Here is a 22,847-nt window from a genome sequence, read left to right as displayed (position 1 = left end):
CACAGGCATGGCTTCCCATCATGTTTATATAACAACAGTGTCGGTAATGACTTCTTCGCAGGAGGGACTCGGCACGCTGTAGGTGATTGGTTGGGGGAGCTGCCCCGCCATGTGGAAGGTCGAAACAAGGTGAGGGGAGCATTCGATACCCCCCTTGTTGGTCGTGCCGGGCAACCCAGGTGTGTGAGAGGGAGGGGACCCTTTTTTGGTTTTAGCCCAACTTCGTGGACTTGGGCAACTACAATTGGGTGTGTAACGGTCCCCCCCCTCTCTCTCTCTCACTCTTTCAGCTCCCATAAAGCAACGCAAGAAGATACATTTTAGTTGGTAGGTGGCGGTAGTAGTGGTGGTATGAGAGGGGGGGGCAGGAAGCATGAGGAAACCAAAATGTAATGTGTGCTTCCTACATAAAATCAGTTGCGTGAAGCTACGCATGAAGCGACCTAGTGTTCGCGCACGAAACATAAAATACTAGCGTTTTTTATATATCTATACTATTAGTTAAGGAGAGGTGGGGGGCGGCCAGCCCCCGCAAAAATCGCGCCCTTCGCGCAGGGGCGAGTCTAGGCACCGCGCGCGTAGTAAATGGATTATGGAACTTTCTGTTCTGAAATTTCGAGCTCCGACCACCTGCCATTTGACATCGTGATCAACATTTAGAGTGCAGGCAAGATAGCTGACAGTTGTTGATTCATAACCGTCAAAACATAACACAGTCACACAGAGAGACTCTCTATGGGATGTCGATGTCGTGCAGGGAGACTGAGTCAGAAGAGACTCCCTTCCCATGGACGGATCTGAAACTCGCGAGGAAAGCTCGTGATCGCCTTCAGTCATGAGAATATCGTTAGGTAAAGAATTATCTCATTGATCTCCTGTGTCTCAGGCTTTGAGGCTTCACCAAGCTCACCCTCCCATGGCGAACATGCCTTTGAATGGCCTCTCTTACCAGTCTCTTACACATGCCGTAGATACAGTTCCACGCGGGTTTACCCCAGCAGAACAGGCAAGCTTTTCTTCCTCCTGCTCATCCTCCTCAGCTGATGCTATTAGACCAGATGGTATCAGGTCTTCATGCCCTGAAAGCCCTAGCTCCACCGTGACTTCGACACCCTCCTCGCCTTCCTCTTCCAAAAGGGCAAATGATAAAAGAGCTTGCAACAATAAGGTATACACATGTCACCGCGTGCTATGGCTGTACTTTTGAACTCTGTGATAGTCTGTTCCAATGTCAAGCAAACAGGAGGACTCTGCAAGTTTGTGTGCTGTTAAGTGGAAGTGAAACATGAGTACTGCACTGCTTCAAGTCCTCCAAGCTAATATTCAGACTTTTTTTATCCCAGGTACAAGTCTGTGTGAGGATGAGACCGTTTCTGGAAGATGAGAAAATATGCCCTTTAAGGCAGGTATAATATTTAACGTTATGCATGTTTGAAAATTGGTGTGAGGCTTGTGACAGATAGTTGGCCGTAAAACATTAGATTACAGAATGATTTTGGGCAAAGTAGTGTTCAGAGTAGAAATGTCCATGATGAACTTGGGCTAGACATTGGAGACATAGCCTTCACGTTCTAATAAACATATTGTCGTTGCTTTTTATGTGGTTCTGTGGCTGTTTATGTTAGCACACATGCTTTGTATTGTCTTCTTCTATGTACATCTCGTGCTTGTAAGCCTCAGTCTGAGTTAGATGAGGACTTTGGGAGCTTTGTCACTGTCTTAGTCCATCGTTCATCCTTGTGTGTCAATCTTGTTGATTTCAGGCAAACGTATTGTTGCTGCTTTTTATGTGGTTCTGTGGCTGTTTATGTTAGCACACATACTTTGTTTTGTCTTCTTCTATGTACTTCTCATGCTTGTAAGCCTCAGTCTGAGTTAGATGAAGACTTTGGGAGCTTTGTCACTGTCTTAGTCCATCGTTCATCCTTGTGTGTCAATCTTGTTGATTTCAGGCACATTAGGTAGAGATTAGAGTGCATTTGCACCACTTCACTACAGCCTGTTCACACTGATCAGCTCCAACTGACTTAGGAGGCAGGTTTCTAGCAGTTTGTGGTTGCTAGCCTACTAGCCTGGTTCAGTATTGGGTGTGCTTCAGCAATGCCACATGGCACTCCTGGGTGGCAGCATTTCCTGCATTACTTATTGCAGGTTGGACTGTTTTTCAAAATTTTATCATTATCTGAGACAGGTTGGCCAGTTTTGGCTTTTATGCCATTTACGGGTTGTCTGTTGCTGCCATTTCAGGTTGTTCATTCCAGCAGCTTCGGATGCCTCCAGTCTCTTTCCCATCGAGTGCTTCTATGGTCTATTCTGTCACATTCCAGCACCCTCACTGATGCAGTCTAACAGTGTGCAGGGGCTGATTGTAGCAGCCTTGTATTCAGCATTTGCATATTGTTTCTTGTCTCTCTGTGTTCACCTTGTCTATCTTTTCCCTTCTCTCTCCAAATTCATGATTGCTTCTGTTATGCACTCTCACATGGTATCATTGCCAAAGGATAGGAAACTGGAGCTGCTACGAAGAGGAGACCTTCTTGAAGTGCTGTGAATCACTCCAGATTTCAGTGCTTTCAGTTAAGCAAATGCTGGGCCACCATCAAGTGCAACTGTCGGAGTGTGCTTGTCACCTTCTCCAGCTCCAAAGACCTTCCTACAATGGATTGCCCTCAAAATGTGGCTATTCTATCAAGCCTCCGACCTTTCCAAAGCCCCTTCACTCCAAAATGCGGCATTTCTTTGTGTTTTTTGCAGGTTTTTGAAGGACATCCATGGCTGACTGGTATCATTGGCAAGAGTGGGTGGATTGTCAATTTGATGGAGACTGTGAGGAATGAAGAAGTGATAACTGGGATCAAAAAGACAGGCATTACAATCATTGACATTGAGAGGATCGATACAAAGATCGTCACAATCATGGAGATTGAGAGGATCATTGCGAAAACCAGAGAGATTGTGATGTGGATGAAGGTTCAAACCGTGATTGGGCTCCTTCCCATCCACATCCCTTTGAGTTTCTACCCTTGGTGGCATTGAGGGTCTTCATCTTGCTACCATGGCACCCTTTGTATAGATACATGTTTTACCTTCACTCCTAGAGAAGGAGAAGTTGGATGGCTCCAACTATGCCTTGTGGTCATGCAAGTTGGAGTGCATCCTTCACACTTCTGACTTGAGGGGTTTTGTTACCGTACCGGTCTGTTGTCCCACAATGGATCCCCATATGGGAGCCACAATAGGATCATGCAACTCTTTGGAACCACCTCAACTCTTGAGACTAGTCTTTTCTCTTTTCGAGTTACCATGACTTTGAATTTGTCCATGTTCACAAGAACCACTTCGTACCAGGATTTAAGAGGGGATGTTAGAAGATATGTTTTACATTGTCTTCTTCTGGGTATGTTTCCTACTTGCGAGCCTCAGTCTGAGTCAATTTGAGTTAGACAAGGACTTTGGGATCTTTGTTATTGTCTTTATCCATTATTCATTCTTACATGTTTGTCTTGTTCATCTTAGGCACATTAGCTGGAGATTAGAGTGCATATGCACCAGTTCACACTGATCAGCTCCAGCTGACTGAGGAGATGCACTTACAGCAGTTCATGGTCATTAGCATGGTCCAGTTTTAGGCACATTTCAGTAGTGCCATGTGGCAGTTCCGAGTGGCAGCATTTCCTGCATTGTTTATTGCAGCTCGGACTGTTCTTCAGCATTTTTTCGTTATTTGAGGTAGGTTGGAGGCATTTTTCCCATATGTTCTTGTTTGTTATGTGAGTCTCTACTTGTTTGCTTCTTTTATTTTTCAGGACTTAAGAAATCAAAGGTGCTACAATATGCTAGCTTAGTATGTTGTTTACGCCTTTAGAGAAGCATGTGCTTAGAACATGTTTGTGTTCAAGCTGACGGTACAAATGGTAAATTACTTTGAGGCAGTTATAAAGTAAAGGCCATGCTTGATTACTGCAATCAAATCAGGTTCTTCTATATTTTTCTCTCCACACATTCTTCAATGGAAGGTTGTTTATTTGTTCTGGACCTTGAAAATAACTAAACTCTAGAGCCGCTTATGTACAGGTGCTTTGCTTGCTTGGTAATAGAATTGTAGTAAAAGAGCATATCATCCTTTATCAAGATAGAAAGCCTTCAACCAGGGATATTGATCATCTTGTATTCCAAGTAGACTATGTGCAAGATGATAGCTATGTGCAAGTTAATAAGAAGGAAAAGAAGGAAGAATCACAACAGCAAATATACATGGACATTGGCATTCAGGCTGTAGAGAGCGCATTAAATGGACAAAATGTCACGGTTGGTTTTGATCCTTTTCTTTTTTCTTTGACTAATCTAACATTTAAACACCATATATGTTTTACACACATTGCATGCTGGGCACAAGAAGTATAGTGAATAAACCATGATAGGCCTTTTTTCCAAATGTGGTTTAACCATGACAGGGCCTTTTTTGGAAATGTTGATAGATACTATCGTATGGGCAAGCTGGTACGGGTAAAACGTACACCATCTATGGGGATGGCACAGAGGAAGGTGCTGGACTGGTAAGTTTGTCGTTCTGAAGCAAAAATACAATGTTGTGATCCGATACCTGATGTTAGGTTGTTTTTTTCAAGGAAAACACAACATTGTACTCTGATATGTGATATTATGTCCTTTTTTCAGATGCCAAGGATGTTCTCTGAGTTGTTACGGCGAGTCAAGGACAAATGCTTGGATCAACACTGCAAAATGGAGGTCTATCTTTCTCTTTTCCTTATTCTCAACTAACGATAGGAGGCGATGATTGTTTGAGAGTAAGTTAGTGCTTGAAGGACAGCAAAGGAATCACATATTGATTTCCTGGCCGTATTCAGGCTTGTGCTTTGAATCTAATGTCAATCAAGCTGAGTTCTTTGTGTCAAATTTCTGTTGCTAATGCACAGACTTTTTTTGTAAATGTTTCAAAATATATGAGCTCATGGTGACTTGATATTGAAGCAATTGTCCTGCTGAAGTTCCAGGTTAGTTATTTGGAGATATATCAAGAAAAAGTGCGTGACTTGTTGGCAATAAACCAGTTGAGAGAATCCTCTTTGGAACAAATCAGGCTACAGTTGTCTGGGTCAAACAACTCTGAAACCTCTGGTTCTGGTGAGCAAGGAGATGAGATTAGATCTATTTCAAGTGATTCCAGCCTGGCCACACTGGAGAATCAGAGAATTGAAGACAATGCAAATGGCACCATGATTAAGATGAAGGGCTTGCACCAATTCTCTTTTGGAGGCTCTTCCAAGCCCTCTGCAGAAAACTACTTAAGGTTGAGAGAGCACCCTGTCACAGGCACCTATGTAGAGGGCCTTTTATGGAAACAAGTATCAACATGGTCAGAAATGGATCGATTGCTAAGACTTGGGGCAGCTAGTCGTGCAACAATAGCTACTGAGTCAAACAGTTATTCAAGCCGCAGCCACACACTATTTACCATAAAAATTTCCTGGGTGAACATACCTCTACTCTTTACTACCAGTCTTTATGTTATTGTTTTCTATTCCACTGTTCAGAAAGGTATGCTTCCATTCAGTAACTTTTATCCAATAAAAACAATCAGAAGAATCTGCCTTTTATTCAAACATTGAAGTGGCTAGCCCTTCACTTTTCTTGGCAATCTCCCACTTCAAAGAGTGGGTAGATCCTGTTCATTTTGTATCAAAATTCTAGTTCCATAGGCTATGGCACAATCATTTTTTTTCAAGTGACCATCCACAACTAAAACAATGATCTTACAGATGCCAATAACAGGGGGGAGTGCTGATCTTGTTAGCTACATAAATCTTGTTGATCTTGCAGGTGAAATAAAACAGATTTCTGAAGTCTTCTTGAGTTTTGAAGTTAAGGTTAATCTTACATCACCATTAGTTCATGAAATCTGCTCACCAGCACTGGGGCTATTTCAAGATGATAACCTGCTCCAGTAGATTAATGAAGTTCTCAGGAAGGATAAAGCTGACAGTGTGAGTGGATCATAGTAACTATCTACCAATAAATGATGATCTGTTCACTTGGAACATTTTAGAGGTGGGGAATCATTTTGACACTAGAGAGTTACAAGGATTTTCAACAGCGAATTTAATAAGACTGGAACCATCGCAATGTGTATACCCAATTGTTTTGCAGTCAGTTGCTTCGCTATTATGAATCCATATAATGCCATAGAGGAGACAATGGCAAAGAAGTTTTGATCCCTAAAGAACTGTCATTATGGAATAGCAAAACATTGAAAGCTTAGATCCAGCTCCATATTTGGCACATAGTCTGGAAATTTATGGCCCATTAATGGGTTCCACGTTTGGCCATTGATCATTTATCTAGCCAGCCAGCGAGTCTGGCATATTTCCAGTTGGCGAGTTATATGGCCAGATTAGTTCCCATCTTTGCACCTGTCTATATGATGCCTCTATATATTGCAGTCAGTTCTCATTCCTCGCTTTTGCCTACACACTCATTGTGTTCATTGCTGGCTATTCCTTTTCAACACTGTTTCTATCATGGTATCAAGCACATACTCAAGCCTCACTGTTGAAGCTTTCACGATGGTAGAGAATCACTGTTCATGCCTGCATTTCTTGTGACAGGAGTCTTTGTTGCTAATTGTGTTTGCTGGTGCAGCAGTGCTCAGCACTTCCTGAGCTTCCTGCTCCTCTGACAGCAAACTGCTAATTTTTGCTGCCTTCAGCCTGCCTTATTTTGTGACAGCACTTTTCTTCATTGATTGAGGTCTCCGATGACTACATTAGTCATTCAATGCTAGGCAGATGCAGTCCAAGGCAGAGGACTGCTGCATTCTCTGTAGCAGCCTGCAGTTTGATGTTTCAGTTTGTGTTTTGCAGCACATTTTTTCTGTACTGCTGCATTTTCTCTTCCTGCTACCTTCTTTGATCTATGCCAACCATTTTCCTGAGAACTCCTTCATGTGAGATTCCCCATAGCATTCAAACTGCTGTATTTTGTTGAAATCCCTGCATTTTGCAGCAAATCTGTGTTTCCTTTTCCTGCTATTCAGCATATACCCGGCACATGCCATTAGATGACTCCCTTGCCCATCCTCAGTATTGAATCAACTGATCACTTAATTCTATCTAGAAGAGATCCGCCATCAAGCCCCACTAGGAGATACATTGACACTTACACATGGTCAAGGGCTAAGTCTTGGTTCCACAAAATGATGCACTACTTGCACTAGGAGATTGCACATTAGGCAGTCTTGGATGCCCTGATTACCATCATCTCCTTGAAGGACTTTGCTCCCCTAGGTAGATGCAAAACTGCAAGTTCTCCTCGGACTATCTCAAAGTACGCTGTGCCAAAATATAATCTCCCTTGTTATCAATGAGAGGAGGTCATGTTAAGCTAAAGGAGGTGCATTAACAAACTTTCATTAAGCTCATTAAACAGCCCCAAAACTTGAATGCACTAAGTGTGCTTCAATTTTCCATAATCAAAACCTTAAACTTTGGTTGGTTCCGTCTCTATAAATAGAGATTGTGCTAGGTCACTTGCATCCTTTTTGCATCCTCACTCATTCGACTCGGTGAGTCTTCAGATGCTGCCATTATATTCATCATTATCATCTTCAGGATCCACGACTATTTGAACACTTGCTTGGCACACTCCAGCTGCTGTTGTCTACATTTAGACTGCTACATTTGCTGTCCAAGCATGCCAGCCTGCTATTGCCAGCTTTTGGAGGACTTCTTTATGAGCGTTTCCATCTTCTTGGTGCCATCAGCCTGCTGTTCATACTTGCTGCCAGTCACCATCATTACTGCAGGCTAGGTTAACTGATTCAGCCCCTCATCATCATCATCATCGTCTAGCTGTTGGTTGACTTAGCACGCCATGACTGCCATGCCATCATACCTACTCCGGTTTTGGCTTTTTGAGTTTTCGGCATAGCTTGATTTGCATTTTCTTCTACAGCAGGTTGTTTTGCATTTTCAGCACTTTTCTTCTTTAGCCCTTGGTCCAACGGGCGGCTATTGTACTTGAGATCTGTTTTCAACGGATGACACACTCTGACACGTCCCTTAGCCTACTCCCATGAGAATCATTAGCTTTTGGACTGCTCTGTCTTTGAGCATTGTATACATACATTCATTTTCATTCAGCTTGATTTGTGTTTTCATCTACAACAGGTCGTTTTTGTGTCTTCAGTACATGTCTTCATTAGCTTTTGCTCCAATTTGTGGTTATTGTATTGGGGATCTATCTCACGTGGACAACACACTCAATCACCTCCCTCAAACTACTTCCATGAGAGTCATTGGTTGTTGGACTGCTTTGCCTTTGAGCATTGTGTACATACATTCATTTTTCTTTCAACATCCATTCATTTTCATCAGATTCTTTTCCATCCTACTTTGCATTTTTGCATTTTTGTTTGAGTTATTGTATTTTAGTTGTGTTTATATATTCTGCGTTTTCTTTAGAGTGGGTGCGCTACCAAAAAGCATTGTGCGTTTTCTTTATATATTGTAAAACCTTGGCACAACTCTTGCAGCTGGTGAGCTGTTCTTTTTTGTTGTTGCCTCTCACTAAGGTGGAGAAGAAAACTACTACCCTTGTCCTATCAGACGAGTGATTGCTAGTCTAGTCGCCTTAGGCTCAAGATAAGTTGCCCAACTACGTGCTACCACAACTCTCTTCTTGCCCAAAATTGAGATCTTCACTCTCAGATCTGTCAAGATTGTGGGAGAGAAGGAAGGAGTCTCACTTGTAGCTCTCTTGCTTGCACAATGGAGGAATACACACAGAGGTGGAGGCTGAAAACAGTTTTTCTCTTCTTAGTTGTGTAAGCCAAAAATAACTCTTTTACAAAGAAATAGAAGAACCCTATATATGGGTCTCAAACCAAACTCAACTAACTAAGGTGGCATACTAACTGAGCCACGAACTAGAGTAGACAAGGATAGCTGTCATGTAGCTATTATTCATGGGTGGTATACCAACCGCATCTGTAACAACTGACAAGTCGGTGACATAAATGCACAACGGTCACCCTGGCATATCACGAGTGGAGCTCGATAGCTCAACACTCCCCCTCGAGCTCAATCCCAATTCCTGCATACCAAGCAGGTCTCTGAACTTGCGCAGCTTCTCTGCGTCCAATGCCTTCGTGAATATGTCAGCTACCTGATCCTCTGTGCTGACATAAACTAGATCAATAAGACCTAGTAAAACCCTCTCTCACACATAGTGATAATGCACCTCAATGTGCTTTGTTCTAGCATGATAGACTGGGTTATTTGCCAAGTGTATACTACTTATGTTGTCACAATAAATGACAACTGGCCCATCTGTAGGCTGATGCATATCATAAAGTAGCTTATGCAACCAAGCTACCTCACATGCAGCCATTGCTGCACCCCTGTACTCGGCCTTTGTGCTGGATAAGGCAACTGTAGGCTGTTTCTTGTTGCTCCAAGTGACTGCAGCACTCTTAAAAGAGAACACATATCTACTGGTAGATCGTCTATCAGAAATGCTACCAGCCCAATCAGCATCAGTGTATCCATGCAACTGTATCTGAACCCCAGTTTCATAAAATAGTTAATATTGCAATGTGGACTTTACATACCTGAGTATGCGTCTAGCCACATCCAAATGCGGTTTCCTTGGAGCCTGCATAAACTGACTTACCAATCCAACAGCATAGCTCAAATCTGGCGTGGTAATATTCATATAAATCAAGCTTCCTACTATGCGTCTGTACATAGTAGGGTCTTCCAGAAGCTCACCTGCATCTGTGCTCAGCTTCACATTCTGCTCCAAAGGAACTGAAATAGGCTTACAGCCTGTCATCCCATATTTGGACAGCATGTCCAATCCATACTGCCTCTGCAAGAGCTGTATCTCACTTGGTGATCTAATCATCTCAATACCCAAGAAATAACGCAGCTCTCCCAAATCCTTCATCTCAAACTTCTGCTTCAATAGCATTTTCACATGAAGGATATCTTCATCACTGTTACCTGTCATAATCAAATCATCAACATAAATGACAAGTAGCATAATACATTTCTCTGTTTTTCTCATATAAAGTGAGAAATCTGCCTTGGAAATCTGAAAGCCAATAGTGACAAGATATTGTCCTATCTTGTCAGACCATGCTCTAGGTGCTTGCTTCAAGCCATACAATGCTTTCTTCAATCTGCAAACAAACTCAGGATGAACAGCATGTACATAACCTGGTGGCTGCTCCATATAGACCTCTTCTTGCAAATCACCATGCAAGAAGGCATTCTTTACATCCATCTGATGTAAAGACCATCCCTTTGATGCAGCCATAGCAATGACTGCTCTTACGGTTGTCATCCTTGCAACCGGACTGAATGTTTCTTCATAGTCAAGCCATATGCTTGTGCATACCCCTTGACTACTAATCTTGCCTTGTATCTGTTCACAGAACCATTTGCATTATGCTTTACCTTATAAACCCACTTACAGCTAATTGCATTCTTACCTTTAGGCAAAGGTACCAATTCCCATGTAGCATTTGCATTTTTTCATCCATGGCTTTCTTCCATTTTTCTTTTTCCATGGCTTGCTCAAAAGAAGTGGGTTCTGGTTCCTGTATCACTTTGACCATATATGCATAGTGAATGGCTGTAAATCCATCATATTTCAGCCTATCCACAGGATACCTAGCTCTTGTAGACCTGCGCAAAGTAGGTTCACTCCCAGATGCTCTCAAAACATCCCTGGTCTTCCTTACTCCAGGTGTAACAATAGAAAGAATACCCAACTCATCATCAATGCTCTGTTCTGAGCCACTGGATTCACCATCCACATAAGAGTGACCTGCATTCACATCAAACATGGGCTGATCAACCTTCTCTTTTCCTTTTCGTGATACCTGGATACCACTATCTGCATTGCTTTGAGAAGATTCTCCTGATCTCAATCTGCCTGTCCATGGCGAAGAATGTGAACCACTGCTAGAGGACGCTCCAGGTCCACTAATATTTTGTGACTGCTGCTGTGAATTCTGTGCAGCATTACCATTTTGTGCATCTACATCATCAATCACATTTACTGGTTTATACCAGCTACTCATCTCATCAAAAACATCTCTGCTCACTGTAAACTTACGAGTAGAAGGGTTATAGCATCTATACTCTTTTTACTGCAGAGAGTAACCAATAAAGATGCACTTCTCAGCTTTTGGATCCAACTTGGATCTCAACTCATCTGGCATATGTACATAGGCAATGCAACAAAAAATTTTCAAATGAGAAATATCTGGTTTCCTACCAGTATACCTCTCCTCTGGAGTCATCCCATGTATTGCTGCAGTGGGAGTCCTGTTCATTATGTAGACTGCTGTAGCAACTGCTTCAGCCCAATAAAAATCTGACAAGTCTTTTTCGTTGAGCATGGTACGAGATACCTCTCCAATATGCTTGTTTTTCCTTTCTGCAATTCCATTTTGTTGTGGGGTATGACTGCATGAATATTGCTGCTTTATGCCATGCTCCTGCAGGAACCTTGCAAACTCATTTGAGAGGTACTCTCCCCCTCCATCTGACCTTATGCATTTTATTTGCAGACCTGTTTCTTTTTCAACCATAGCTTTAAGAGTTTTGAAATGCCCAAAAACTTCACTTTTCTTTTTCATAAAATACACCTAAACTTTTCTACTATAGTCATCAATAAAAGTGACAGCCTCCAAGAGATGCAGCTTTAGTAGTCGACACATCAGAGTGGATTAATTCCAATGGCTTCTCACTCTCTTGAATATGTCTAGGAAATGGTTTCCTTGCCTGTTTTCCAAATTGACAGACTTCACATACCTTATGCATTTCTGCAACCTTGAATTTTGGCAATCCTGCAACAATATTTTGGGCTTGCATTGATTTAAGTCGCTGTACATTAACATGACCAATGCGTTTATGCCAGATATCAATATCTGCAACTACACCGGTTCCATGTGCAAACATTGCTGCACTCAATTCAGACATGTTTGCATCCAACTTAAACATTCTGCCATTCTTCTTTCCTTTTGCTATCAAGTGACATTTATTTTTCATATCCTCAACAAAGCATCCATGAGGATTAAATCTGACCTGTAAGCCCTGCTCAACCATTTGATCAACAGAAACCAGATTCTTGGTCATATTCGGGACATGAAATACATCAGACAGGTATTTCTTTTTCCCATCTTGCATAGACAAAGGAATTTTTCCAATCTGCACAATAGGATGTGCAGTATCATCATCAGTCTCCACAAACCCTGGTCTTTCCATTTTCCTTGCATCCTCCATCCATTCTGCATGACCTGTCATGTGGTTTGATGCACCTGAGTCAACATACCATACATCATTGCTTTCTTCTGTACTTGTCACAGAATTGTTCATGTGCTGCACCATAAACAAATGCTCATTTCTGTCATCACCCTGTCTACTAGAAGATGCATAATTCCCTTGTTGTAGTTTTCCATTCATGATGTCATTCTGCTTTTTATAGCAGTCTTTAGTCATATGACCCATTTTACCACAGTAGTAGCATTCAACATTACTGTTTGCATTTTGGCCTCTTTGCCATCCACCACGACCTCTTTGGCTCCCCCTGCCTCTAGAGTTACTACGTCCTCCTCCATAGGACTGGTTTTCTTGAGTTTGCTGCATATTCTGATTTCTACCACGGCCTCCAGATCGGCCTCCTCTACCTCTGCCTCTACCTCTTCCAGCATTTGAGTAGAAGACAGCTTCTTTTGAAGTTCCTTCTGAACAAGATGCACCACCATTTCTCTGCTCCTCAGAAATTAGAAGAGCAATCAACTCCTCAAAATCAGGAGATCTTTCACGGACGGAAATGGATGTTCGGAACTGTGCATAATCCTTTCCTAGACCATTCAAGGTCACAGAAACTAAATCATCATCTTCCACTGGCGACCCAATGGAAGCAAGTGCATCTGCAATCTTCTTCACCTTCATGTGGTAGTCGTTGATGCTCATATTTTCTCTTTGCACATTGTGCAACTCTTACTTGAGCTACATTTTCCTGGCTTGCGTATTTGTGCTATCCCATGCCTCCTTTGGCGTACTTGCATCTTGAATATGCACAATCATAGAGTCTGAAATGTTGATAGACAGTCAGTACATAACTTTCTTGGCTCTCTCATGCCATGCTTTAAATGCTTGCATTTGCTGTTGATTGGGAACATCAGGAAGAACTGATTCTTCTTCATTTCCTGCAATAAATTTCCAATATCCTTTTTCCATAAGGAAATTCGTCATTCTAAACTTCCATGCTTGGAAGTTGTTCTTGTCAAGCTTTTCAGTGACAATCTATGAAAGAGAATCAGACGCCATTACAGAACACTGCAAAAAATTCTGTCCCTGCAAAGAACACAGCTTCAGCCTCACAAGGGCAAATCTGCAAAACTGGCGAAAGTGGTATTCGACCACACAGTCACTTCCTAGTGATGATTTTGCATATACAGGAACCAAGGATGATTCTGTAACTCCCAATGTCTCTGCACATGAGCATACGATGCAATATCTGTGGTAACTTTTCACTGACCTGTAGAACAGTGGTCGCACAGTATAAAACAGGGCTTTATCCTGAGTGCGTACAGAAAACTTCCGCCTTCAAAACAGGCCCCAAAATGGCCTCAAATAAAAAAAACAGGGTCACCAAGGGCTAAAGCCCTTTCCCGCGGCATATACTGCCCTCTTGCTTCACTGTGAAGGGCGTCTCAACCTGAGACAATGAACTCTTGCAATTTCGGGCTGTGCTACCTGCAGAGATCTGCTCCCAAAACAGAAAATGAAAGCAACACTGCTCCTCTTACCAGAACACCGCGAGCTTGGCTTGCTTTCTTGAGCTCCTTACCACGAACAAGGCTCTGATACCATATCAAGATTGTGGGAGAGAAGGAAGGAGTCTCACTTGTAGCTCTCTTGCTTGCACAATGGAGGAATACACACAGAGGTGGAGGCTGAAAACAGTTTTTCTCTTCTTAGTTGTGTAAGCCAAAAAGAACTCTTTTACAAAGAAATAGAAGAACCCTATATATGGGTCTCAAACCAAACTCAACTAACTAAGGTGGCATACTAACTGAGCCATTAACTAGAGTAGATAAGGATAGCTGTCATGTAGCTATTATTCATGGGCGGTGTACCAACCGCATCTGCAACAACTGACAAGTCGGTGACATAAATGCACAACGGTCACCCTGGCATATCACGAGTGGAGCTCGATATCTCAACAAGATCTGCGCTTGGTAGCTTCACATAGCCTTGAATGGCACCCAAACTTAGCCAAGTGCCAAGTGCCAAGTGTTGAATGTGCCAATGCAAATGTAGCCTCCTTAAATTTTCAGTTAAGAATAATTAATTAAATTGGGGAAATATATGTCTAGGCCCAAACTTTGGCCATGCCCAACCCCAATTTAAAATTTCTAACCTCTTGGAAAGTGAAAGTGTTGAAACTTCCACAAACCTTAGTTTAGGACATTCATTCATTTTAGATCTTTAACTTGCATGATAGCAAAGGTCATTTCCAAAGGCCTACTTAATGTTCCTGACTAAGATCTGACTAAGGTATCCCACAGGCACCTGTATATAATTTCTTTTGTCAATGCTCCCCATTACGCAAGCTAGGATCATTTGTCACTATGACACACATTCAACTTAATCTCACGTGTACCTCACATGTGCACAACTTAAGTGTCCAAAGAGCATTGAGTTAAAGATTCACATCCTTGTGATAGATTACCCCTTTAAATTCTTGCAATCATCCTTCATTGAATTGCAGTGTGACAAAAACATGTGTTAAGTGGTAAAGCATGCAACATCGTAATGAAACAATATGCACACTTATTGCTTGACCCTATTGATACCCATGGCAAGTTGAAATTTCCAGCTAGCAAAACCAAGCAACATGAACCATAATTGTTGTCAGAACCATAATTAAATAATCCGGATGTGATAAACCAACACTGTTTTGACTACAAGGCAAAGTAATGCATAATTTGAGCATGAACCATGCCTCCTAATATAGATGCATCAGATTATACTCATGTAAAGTGTACATCAGCTGCAGACTACACATAGTTGATGCAAATGTATGGTTTCAGAGCCCAAGTGTAAACCATATACGTCTACATACCAACTCATGGTGACTAGTACACTGGATAGTGATCCCAATAGCAAAAATATTGTCTTAGCACATAGTACCCTGGATGCAAATAAAGTCATCTGAGATCCATTGTATAATTGATCTATCCATCACTGAATTAATTCAATTTCTAGAGAGTTAGGGAACTTTGCTATCACTTGTTTCTTCTCCTTTTTCCTTTTGTAAAACCCAAACAATATGTCACTATTTTTGTTGTTCAAAATATACAGGCAACGAAAAACTACAGAATGTATCAGTTGAAAGACAGAATGAAATGAAATACATCAACAAGTCTCTCTCTCAACTTAATAATGTAAGGGAAATAATGTTCCATTAATTATTAATAATTGTAAATGTGTTAGTAGAAGTGTATTGTTTTTCCAGTCAGCATTGCAGTAGCATTCATGTGCACTTTTTGTTTAATCTAAACAAAATATCGGCTGATAAGAGGGCTTGTTCAGGGTATGGAGAAATGAGACAGTATCTTGCTTCAATACACAGGTGATTCTGAATCTATCAAGAAGTACGTTTGTCTCATATCGCAATTCAGCTCTCACATGGTTACTCAAGGAATCTCTTGGAGGAAATAGTAGCACATTTCTCGTTGCTAATGTCTCTCCAGCAGAGAAGGTATTATTCAATGGCTGCTTTTCTATTAAACCGCATTTTCTCTGTCAGCATTGGAACATTCTGCAATACTTTTTACAGGATTTCAATGAAACATTAAGCACACTGAAGTATGCTCTCAAAGCAAAGCGCATTCATAGTATCCATAACCAGAAAAAAGGATCCTCGGAGAAGTCTGATCCGCAAAATGAATAAGGATATCTGCTCTATCGATTCCTTGGTTGTATCCCTCATTAAGAAAAAGGTAAATTTGATTTCTGAATCTTGTCAGGGCTGTGTTTGTATCTGTTTCCTATGATTGTCTGATTGCATATCTAATTAGGAAAATCTCTGAGAATGAAAAATGTAAATTTACTTTCTCAAATTCCATGGGATAGATATGAATGCTTCTACTCGTCTAATGTGATGGACACATAACTTACTGTTTTTATCTGATTGATATTCTGTTAAGTGATGTTTTTGCCTTTATGAGGAAGTGGTGAGATGCAATCTTAGACATTTAGGATTCCGGCACCCTCTTCCATTTAGGGAGTCTCCAAATGGTTTGACACTAAGACTGGCTTTATTGTTATTAGATATTCTGCCTTTAGAACAGCCAGCCTAGGAGGTGTCTTTTCCCTAGGTTCTATCCTTTTACGTATTTAGTTTTCTAGCAATTTTTAGTTCTATAGAAACAGAACAGTATTTCTCTGTAATAATTGGACCAGGTCCAAGGAATTAAAGAAGAGCAGTCCAACCAGGTCATGAATCTGACTAACTGCTGGCCTTTTTGATCTTAAGAGGAGACAAACCATGAAGGCGAGGTGTAGATGGTGAGTCTGGGTACCATGGCGGAGGCTATGAACTTTTTGCTTCAGGGACTCAACTTCTTTTTGATCTTAACGTGGGTTTGTTGGGAGTTCCAGAGATCGGTGTATTTGAGCTAAATTTTAGCATGCTTCCTAAGCACAATGCATCTAAATACACACTTTGTTGGGAAAATTAGGGTTTACCTACTAAAAACCGATGAGTATCTAGATTTGATTGGAAATTGGAATATATGTGATAAGGCTAAAAACATTGCACTTTGTGTTTGATGAAATCAGTCAATTTTGAGCAAAGTTCTCGTTTACTTGCTCTCTTTCCCTCAGTTTTTTTTTGTAATGTGCAATTATATCAATAACAGTGAGTGTAATGTACAAGAGTCACACCAGTACATAGGCTAGACAAAGAAATTGAAGAGACCGCAACATGCTAGAGAGACACGTGTTCCTTGGTAACAAGCTCCACACACTCCAGGGTACTGGGCTGCCAATGAAGGAGACCTCTTAAGTGGCCAATATGACTGTTCATTTTGGAACAGGCTTCAAAGATGAACATGTTCCGAATAATCCAATTATTCCAGCAAGCCTAGAGGCACAGAAAGTGAAAAACTAGCAGCATGTGTGACTGCAAAGAACTCGTCACTTTGTGATAACCAAAAACCCAATCTTGTAGATGCATGGTTCCCTGAGTAATAACCTGAGACAGCAAAGGCAAAATGTGATGGGCCACTAGGCAAGACAGAGGCCTATACTTACAAGTCTTTGGATGCTTGTTTCAATTATCAGCACCACTTGCATTTTGAATGCATTCACGATTGTCATAGTTGTCATTTTGCTTAACTAAAGCATTTTATGAAGGAATTTTGCATATTGTGCAAAAGCCCTCTGTTCATGTGTGACTTGGCACATGGGATGCTCTTTATGTCACCATGCAAAGCACAACCTACCGTGCTAGTTTTTTGTGGAGAAACCAGTGAAAGGCCAATTTCCATACTCTCTAGGGGTGGGTGAGGGTGTGTATGTGTGTGATTACTGTCTGGTAATGGACATTTGAAAGACGTACATGTGATGCTCATATACACAAGCTACTGACAAACATAGAAACAAAAATATCCAATATGGTTTTCAAGTGGACCAAGTCTACGACACTGGAATCTGGGCTGCCAAAATGTTGAACGATAGCTCTTCAGTTGTGATCGTCTATGTGTTTGAGTTGTCTATGTGTGAGATCACCTGAGAGGTTGATAGTAGATACCATTAAACAATTTAGTTTGATGCAATTCAGTTGTGATCGTCTATGTGTTTGAGTTGTCTATGTGTGAGATCACCTGAGAGGTTGATACCATAAAACAATTTAGTTTGATGCAACATCTCAACTTTTTCGTTTGATTTTACAGTATGTGTTTTTGCTTGGATGATGGACCAACGATTGTCTAGCTGATCCTCTTACGTTATATATCCTTGACTACAAAATGTCCTCTTTATCTACATCCTTCCACTCAATACAAGTGGCTTTGTTTTGCATTGCTTGTGAGCACATGCTATAGTAATGGTAAGGGGGGATCTTGCCTGTTCTTGAGGCAAAAATTACCCCTAGTTAAGTAACGCTTTGCAAGTGTTTCTTCCCCTTTTCTTTCTTTCTTTCTTTCTAGAGAGCTTGATCACTTACTCTCTTGTGAACAATGAAAATTAGCAAAAGAGAGAGTGAAAAACTAGCACACGGCAATGCTCTAGCACATGATATGTGCTCTTGTTCATCTTTTGTGTTTCTAACCTCTCTTTGCAAGCTTTGAACTCCCCCTGCAGTCAGATGATCTTAGCTTTTTCAGCCATAGGTTATCTGATTGTTCTTGGATGTCTTTCTGTATTCATGAAGGCACCTGCTACTTGCCTTTGTTTGCAAGCTGTTAACTCTCTTTGAGGTGATCTTTATCTTTCTATGCCATGGGGGCATCCGATTATTCTTGTATGTCTTTTTGTATTTCTTTTTTCTATTCCTGTGCCCATGAGATCAAATGCCACTTGGTTGTCCATTTGTACACAGTTTTGCATCTCATGTTTCATCATTACACAGCTGTCTGTTAGCAGTTCATCCATCTCTTTCCTTATTTTTGCCTCGTTTCCTCTCTGAGCTCTTCATGTAACAAACCTGATTCCATCCTAACAAACTGGTATATCTCATCATCCGTCTCAGTTTTTATCCATTCATTATTCTCGAACTTTCTTGGAGGCCTTCCCAGCATAGTCCATGGAATGAGAACGTATACATGGAATGAGACTCCTTTTTGGAATGTGAACAAGGGCACTACATTTATCAGAATGCCACGTCTATTGACAAGTTTTGTAGCATAAGATGATACAAGGCCCAAAACATGTAACTATTCAATGAAGCATTGCTTTGCACTCTTAGATGATTAAGAAGTGGAATAAGGTTAGGATTTTCCCATGTACATCCCAAGATAGCTTCATCACACTCTATATGTATGTGGGATGGGGATGGAAATGATGACGCTTATGAAACGTGTTTCCAAGTTCCATAAGTCGTGGAACGCAATTGTTCCATGTGACTGATTCTGAGCCTCTAGTGGTTTGGTGGCAAAGGGGCTCTATGGATGGCCTTTGAACTCCTTTACAATGACTTGGCACATTGAAAAAGTGCCCATTCACCCTCTTTTCTAGCTTTTAGTTGTAGCCTTCTATGTTGCTAGTTTCCTCTAGCTCCACAAAGCACTTAAGCACCTTGGCAAGTGAATCTTTTAAAACCACATTCTGTGCTTCCAAGTTGCAAACTCTTGACACAAGTATGGACTTAGCTATTGATTTGGTATAGGTGGCATTGCCAAGACTGTTAAAAAGTCTTTTGGGTATGTTTCACTTTTAGGGCAAGAGGTCAAGTCTAATCCTCACCCCTAGGTGTTTCCCTTGGATTGTTGGGGGAGGTGGTTAAGGAGATTAGAAATGGTCAAGCCTCTATGCATGAACAAGTTTTTAAGAAGGGAAAAATGAGAGAAGAGAGAGGTGGGGGAATAAGAAATGTAGAATGAAGATGCTACTAGATTTTTTGATGGAGTGGAGAAGTTGGAACTTGTTGTGATAGACTATCATGACAGATTGTTATGATGGGTGACTTTTTTGCAAAGAGAGTGAACTGTTGTGCAGAGAGAATGGACTCTTATGCAGAGAGAATGGACTCTTATGCAGAGAGAGGATTGCTTTGTAGAGGGAGGGATCGTGTGTGTGTGTGCGTGCACAAAGAGAGAGAGTGATTTGTGTGGTTTGAAAGCTATTAGGCAAAAGTAATCTAATGCAAGTTTAGAAATCTTAATATCAAATTATAAATTTGACTGGATGTGTTAAAAAGAGACAATCTTCTAAACGAGTAAACGAGTATGAGAGAGGTATTAAGAAAGAACAAGACTAATATATTTTGCTTTGCAGTAAAACATGAATCACATGGTGCACATTAGCTCAATGGATGAAGTACTCGGATGAAGTACTAAGGCATAACATGATCTCAATGAACAAATTACAAAAATGAGAGTAAACAAACAAAGAAGGAAACCAAAGCTTCAAGGAAAGAGCATTAACTCAACCCTTTGAATAAGATGTTGGCACTTCAACTCATGATAGATTCCATCAATTATGACGTACTAATGTAAAAGTGAACATAGGTGCTAAAATTGAACCAATGCAAAGCCCAATCGAAGCTAAAAAGAATTCCAAGACATGTGTCGAGTATCTCCAAGCGTCAAGCTAACATTTGGGCATCAATATCAAGCCTTGACAGCATCAAACGACAAGAGGCATATGCTTTTCCCAAATAAATGACATTCAGTCTTGTTATTACAGCAGCAAAATTCTTGAGAAAACTAAGCCAAAAGTGTGCTCAAATCTGCCCAATATCATCTCGCATCAATGTACCATCATTAAATGGGCATTGGTAGAGCAATATGGGAGCTATAACCTCTGAGTAGATACTGTTTTAGATCTTTGACAGTAGGTCTGCTATTCATACACAACAAGAACAGAGTTTGGAATTGCTTTGGTACCGGCTTATCTCACAAATAAACCTTGATGTTGCTTGTTTAATTAGTTTCCTATGTGGATCATGTACATAATTTTATAATGTTGCCTATAAACCTATCCAAGAAGCTATCCAAATGGATATTTACTTTTACATAAACAATTCATACTTTTGAGACTAAGGCCTAGACTTTCTTGTTTTTAAAAATAATATGTGAAATATATCATGAACAAAAATATATTTATATTGCCAACTGGGAATCTCTAAGGGGTCTCGTAGGCGTATTTACTTAGGTCGGATCTCCCCTACGGTCCTGTATCCCGAACCATGGGGCTTTTTCCAGGAATATCTCGCCACCCCTCGACAAGCCTCTGAGTAACTTGTGATTCCTTGATCTTACGTTGTTGTCTGGGCCAGTACAGGTCTATGAATCTTCTGCTCCATCCAATGGGATATTTGTCTCATTGATACCATCACCCCCAAAGGGCACCTGACATGCCTAAATAGTTTGCCCTAGCTGTATCATTTTTTGCTTGTGTTATCAAATGATCCTAAAAGCTCGGAGAACCTGTAATACACTGCTTACAAGGGAGACCTGTCGCTCGGCAGCTTGTACCACGTTAGAGTTTTATCATCCGTGATGAAGAACTGCCAAACTAAATAGCTGGGACTTCCGAATTTAGATTGTGGGGGTAGAGAATCGGTAATGCTTGCAAGGAGCGGGGAGCAATTCGGCACCCCCCTATCTCACCGGCCTCTTCACTTCAAATTGTGGAGAGCAAATTCCATTTACATAAACCACCATAGAGACATTAGCAAACAATGCTTATATCATCTTGAGAATGCCTCTCCCAAATCCCATGTCTTGTGTTACCCGAAGAAAGAAATTCTAGCTTATCTTTGTCATAAGCCCGTTCAAAGTCCATATTACTAAGGACCAAATCAGTTTGCAAAGAGAGGGCACGGTCCATTGAAAAGATTAGATTAGGATCACATCATGAACTCATCTTCCTTGTACGAAGCCATGTTGTTGGGTATGGATAGCCCAACCAAGCATAAATTTGATTCTATTTGCCATGGCTTTGGCCTTGATCTTATATGCCATATTGAACATGGTAAGGGGCAGCCAACTACTAAGCTTAACTTTGTTTAGAGACTTAGGAATTAGTATAACTAGACCTTCATTAAGTTCTTTGGGGAAGGCTCCAACAATTCTAATAGTGTTAAGCATCCTGCACAGGTCTTGTGAGCACACTTCCAAAAGGGGCTAAAAAGCTCCAATCAAGATTCCATGGATGCATGAAAATTTGCCTCGTTTTATCTCATCTACCACAAAATTTCTCTATTGGGAAGGGGTAGTCTAGCACGGTTGCTTCTTGAGGCTTGACTACCCCTCTCTCCACCACCAATAATTCATCCAGCTTTAGCCAATAGTTAGTTGGGTAAACAAGCTTGGATCGTGCAATTTCAAACACATGCCCAAAGGCCTTGGCTATCTTTCACACGGCTTCTTAGTCTTCAATGACTTACAGAAAAGGCTATTTGGAGCATCACACATTAAATACCAATTCCCTTTTAGCCGAACCTTTGCAGCTTCAATTTTGTATACTTGCAGATCACCAATGTAATGCTAAAGCCCAAAAGCCATGATGATATATTCTCTACACCGTTGGTTCTGCAACCCTCTCTTAATTCTAGCTTGATCTTTACTATATTATTTAGTTAGCTTTGTAATAACTATAGTACATTTCATCCAATTGTTTTCTAGGTTTTTGGATGGATCATTGGTTCCCCTCCATATGTTGCTCATTTGCTAGCAAAATACCATTCTTTTCAAAAGGGACATATTAAACCTAAATAGCAAGGGGCCTCCACCATTTGGCCTTCCTATCCTCAACTTCAAAGACAAAGCTGATGAAGCAACTTTAGATAGCGTCATTGGACATGCATCATGTGCCACCCACCATCTCCTACTGTTAAGATAGATCCTATTCAATTAGGTGGCTTTGTAGAAGATACCCTATTGCTTGTTATGCCATGCGTAGGGAAGCTTCATACATCCCCCAAAAGCTATAACAATGTCAATGAGCTTGTGGGGAGTTTCTAGATCATGCCATTTTTCTCTCTCTTGTAATATCATACAGTCTCCTCTATGAGTGGTCAGCATCAAAGAGGGTCATATTTCCATCACTCAAGGAGACAAAATTTCCCCCAACAAT

General features: G+C 41.0%; 1 protein-coding gene across 1 annotated transcript; it reads left to right on the top strand.

The window, feature by feature from the left end:
* The first annotated feature begins 505 nt into the window (after positions 1 to 505).
* On the top strand, positions 506 to 17,930 carry LOC148032615 (uncharacterized). The gene is given in 12 exon segments (XM_087683235.1): positions 506 to 1,168; positions 1,344 to 1,406; positions 4,075 to 4,308; positions 4,479 to 4,556; positions 4,678 to 4,749; positions 5,016 to 5,492; positions 5,781 to 5,841; positions 15,405 to 15,487; positions 15,676 to 15,804; positions 15,883 to 15,954; positions 15,956 to 16,045; positions 16,995 to 17,930. Coding segments are annotated over 12 exon segments (1,623 nt in total). The 5' UTR covers positions 506 to 916; the 3' UTR covers positions 17,007 to 17,930.
* Positions 17,931 to 22,847: the final 4,917 nt, after the last annotated feature.

This window comes from Lygodium microphyllum, chromosome 8, assembly GCF_053477565.2.
Source record: "Lygodium microphyllum isolate KBCC chromosome 8, Lygodium_microphyllum_v1.1.10, whole genome shotgun sequence".
NCBI lineage: Eukaryota > Viridiplantae > Streptophyta > Polypodiopsida > Schizaeales > Lygodiaceae > Lygodium > Lygodium microphyllum.
This window is presented reverse-complemented; position numbering and strand designations above follow the sequence as displayed.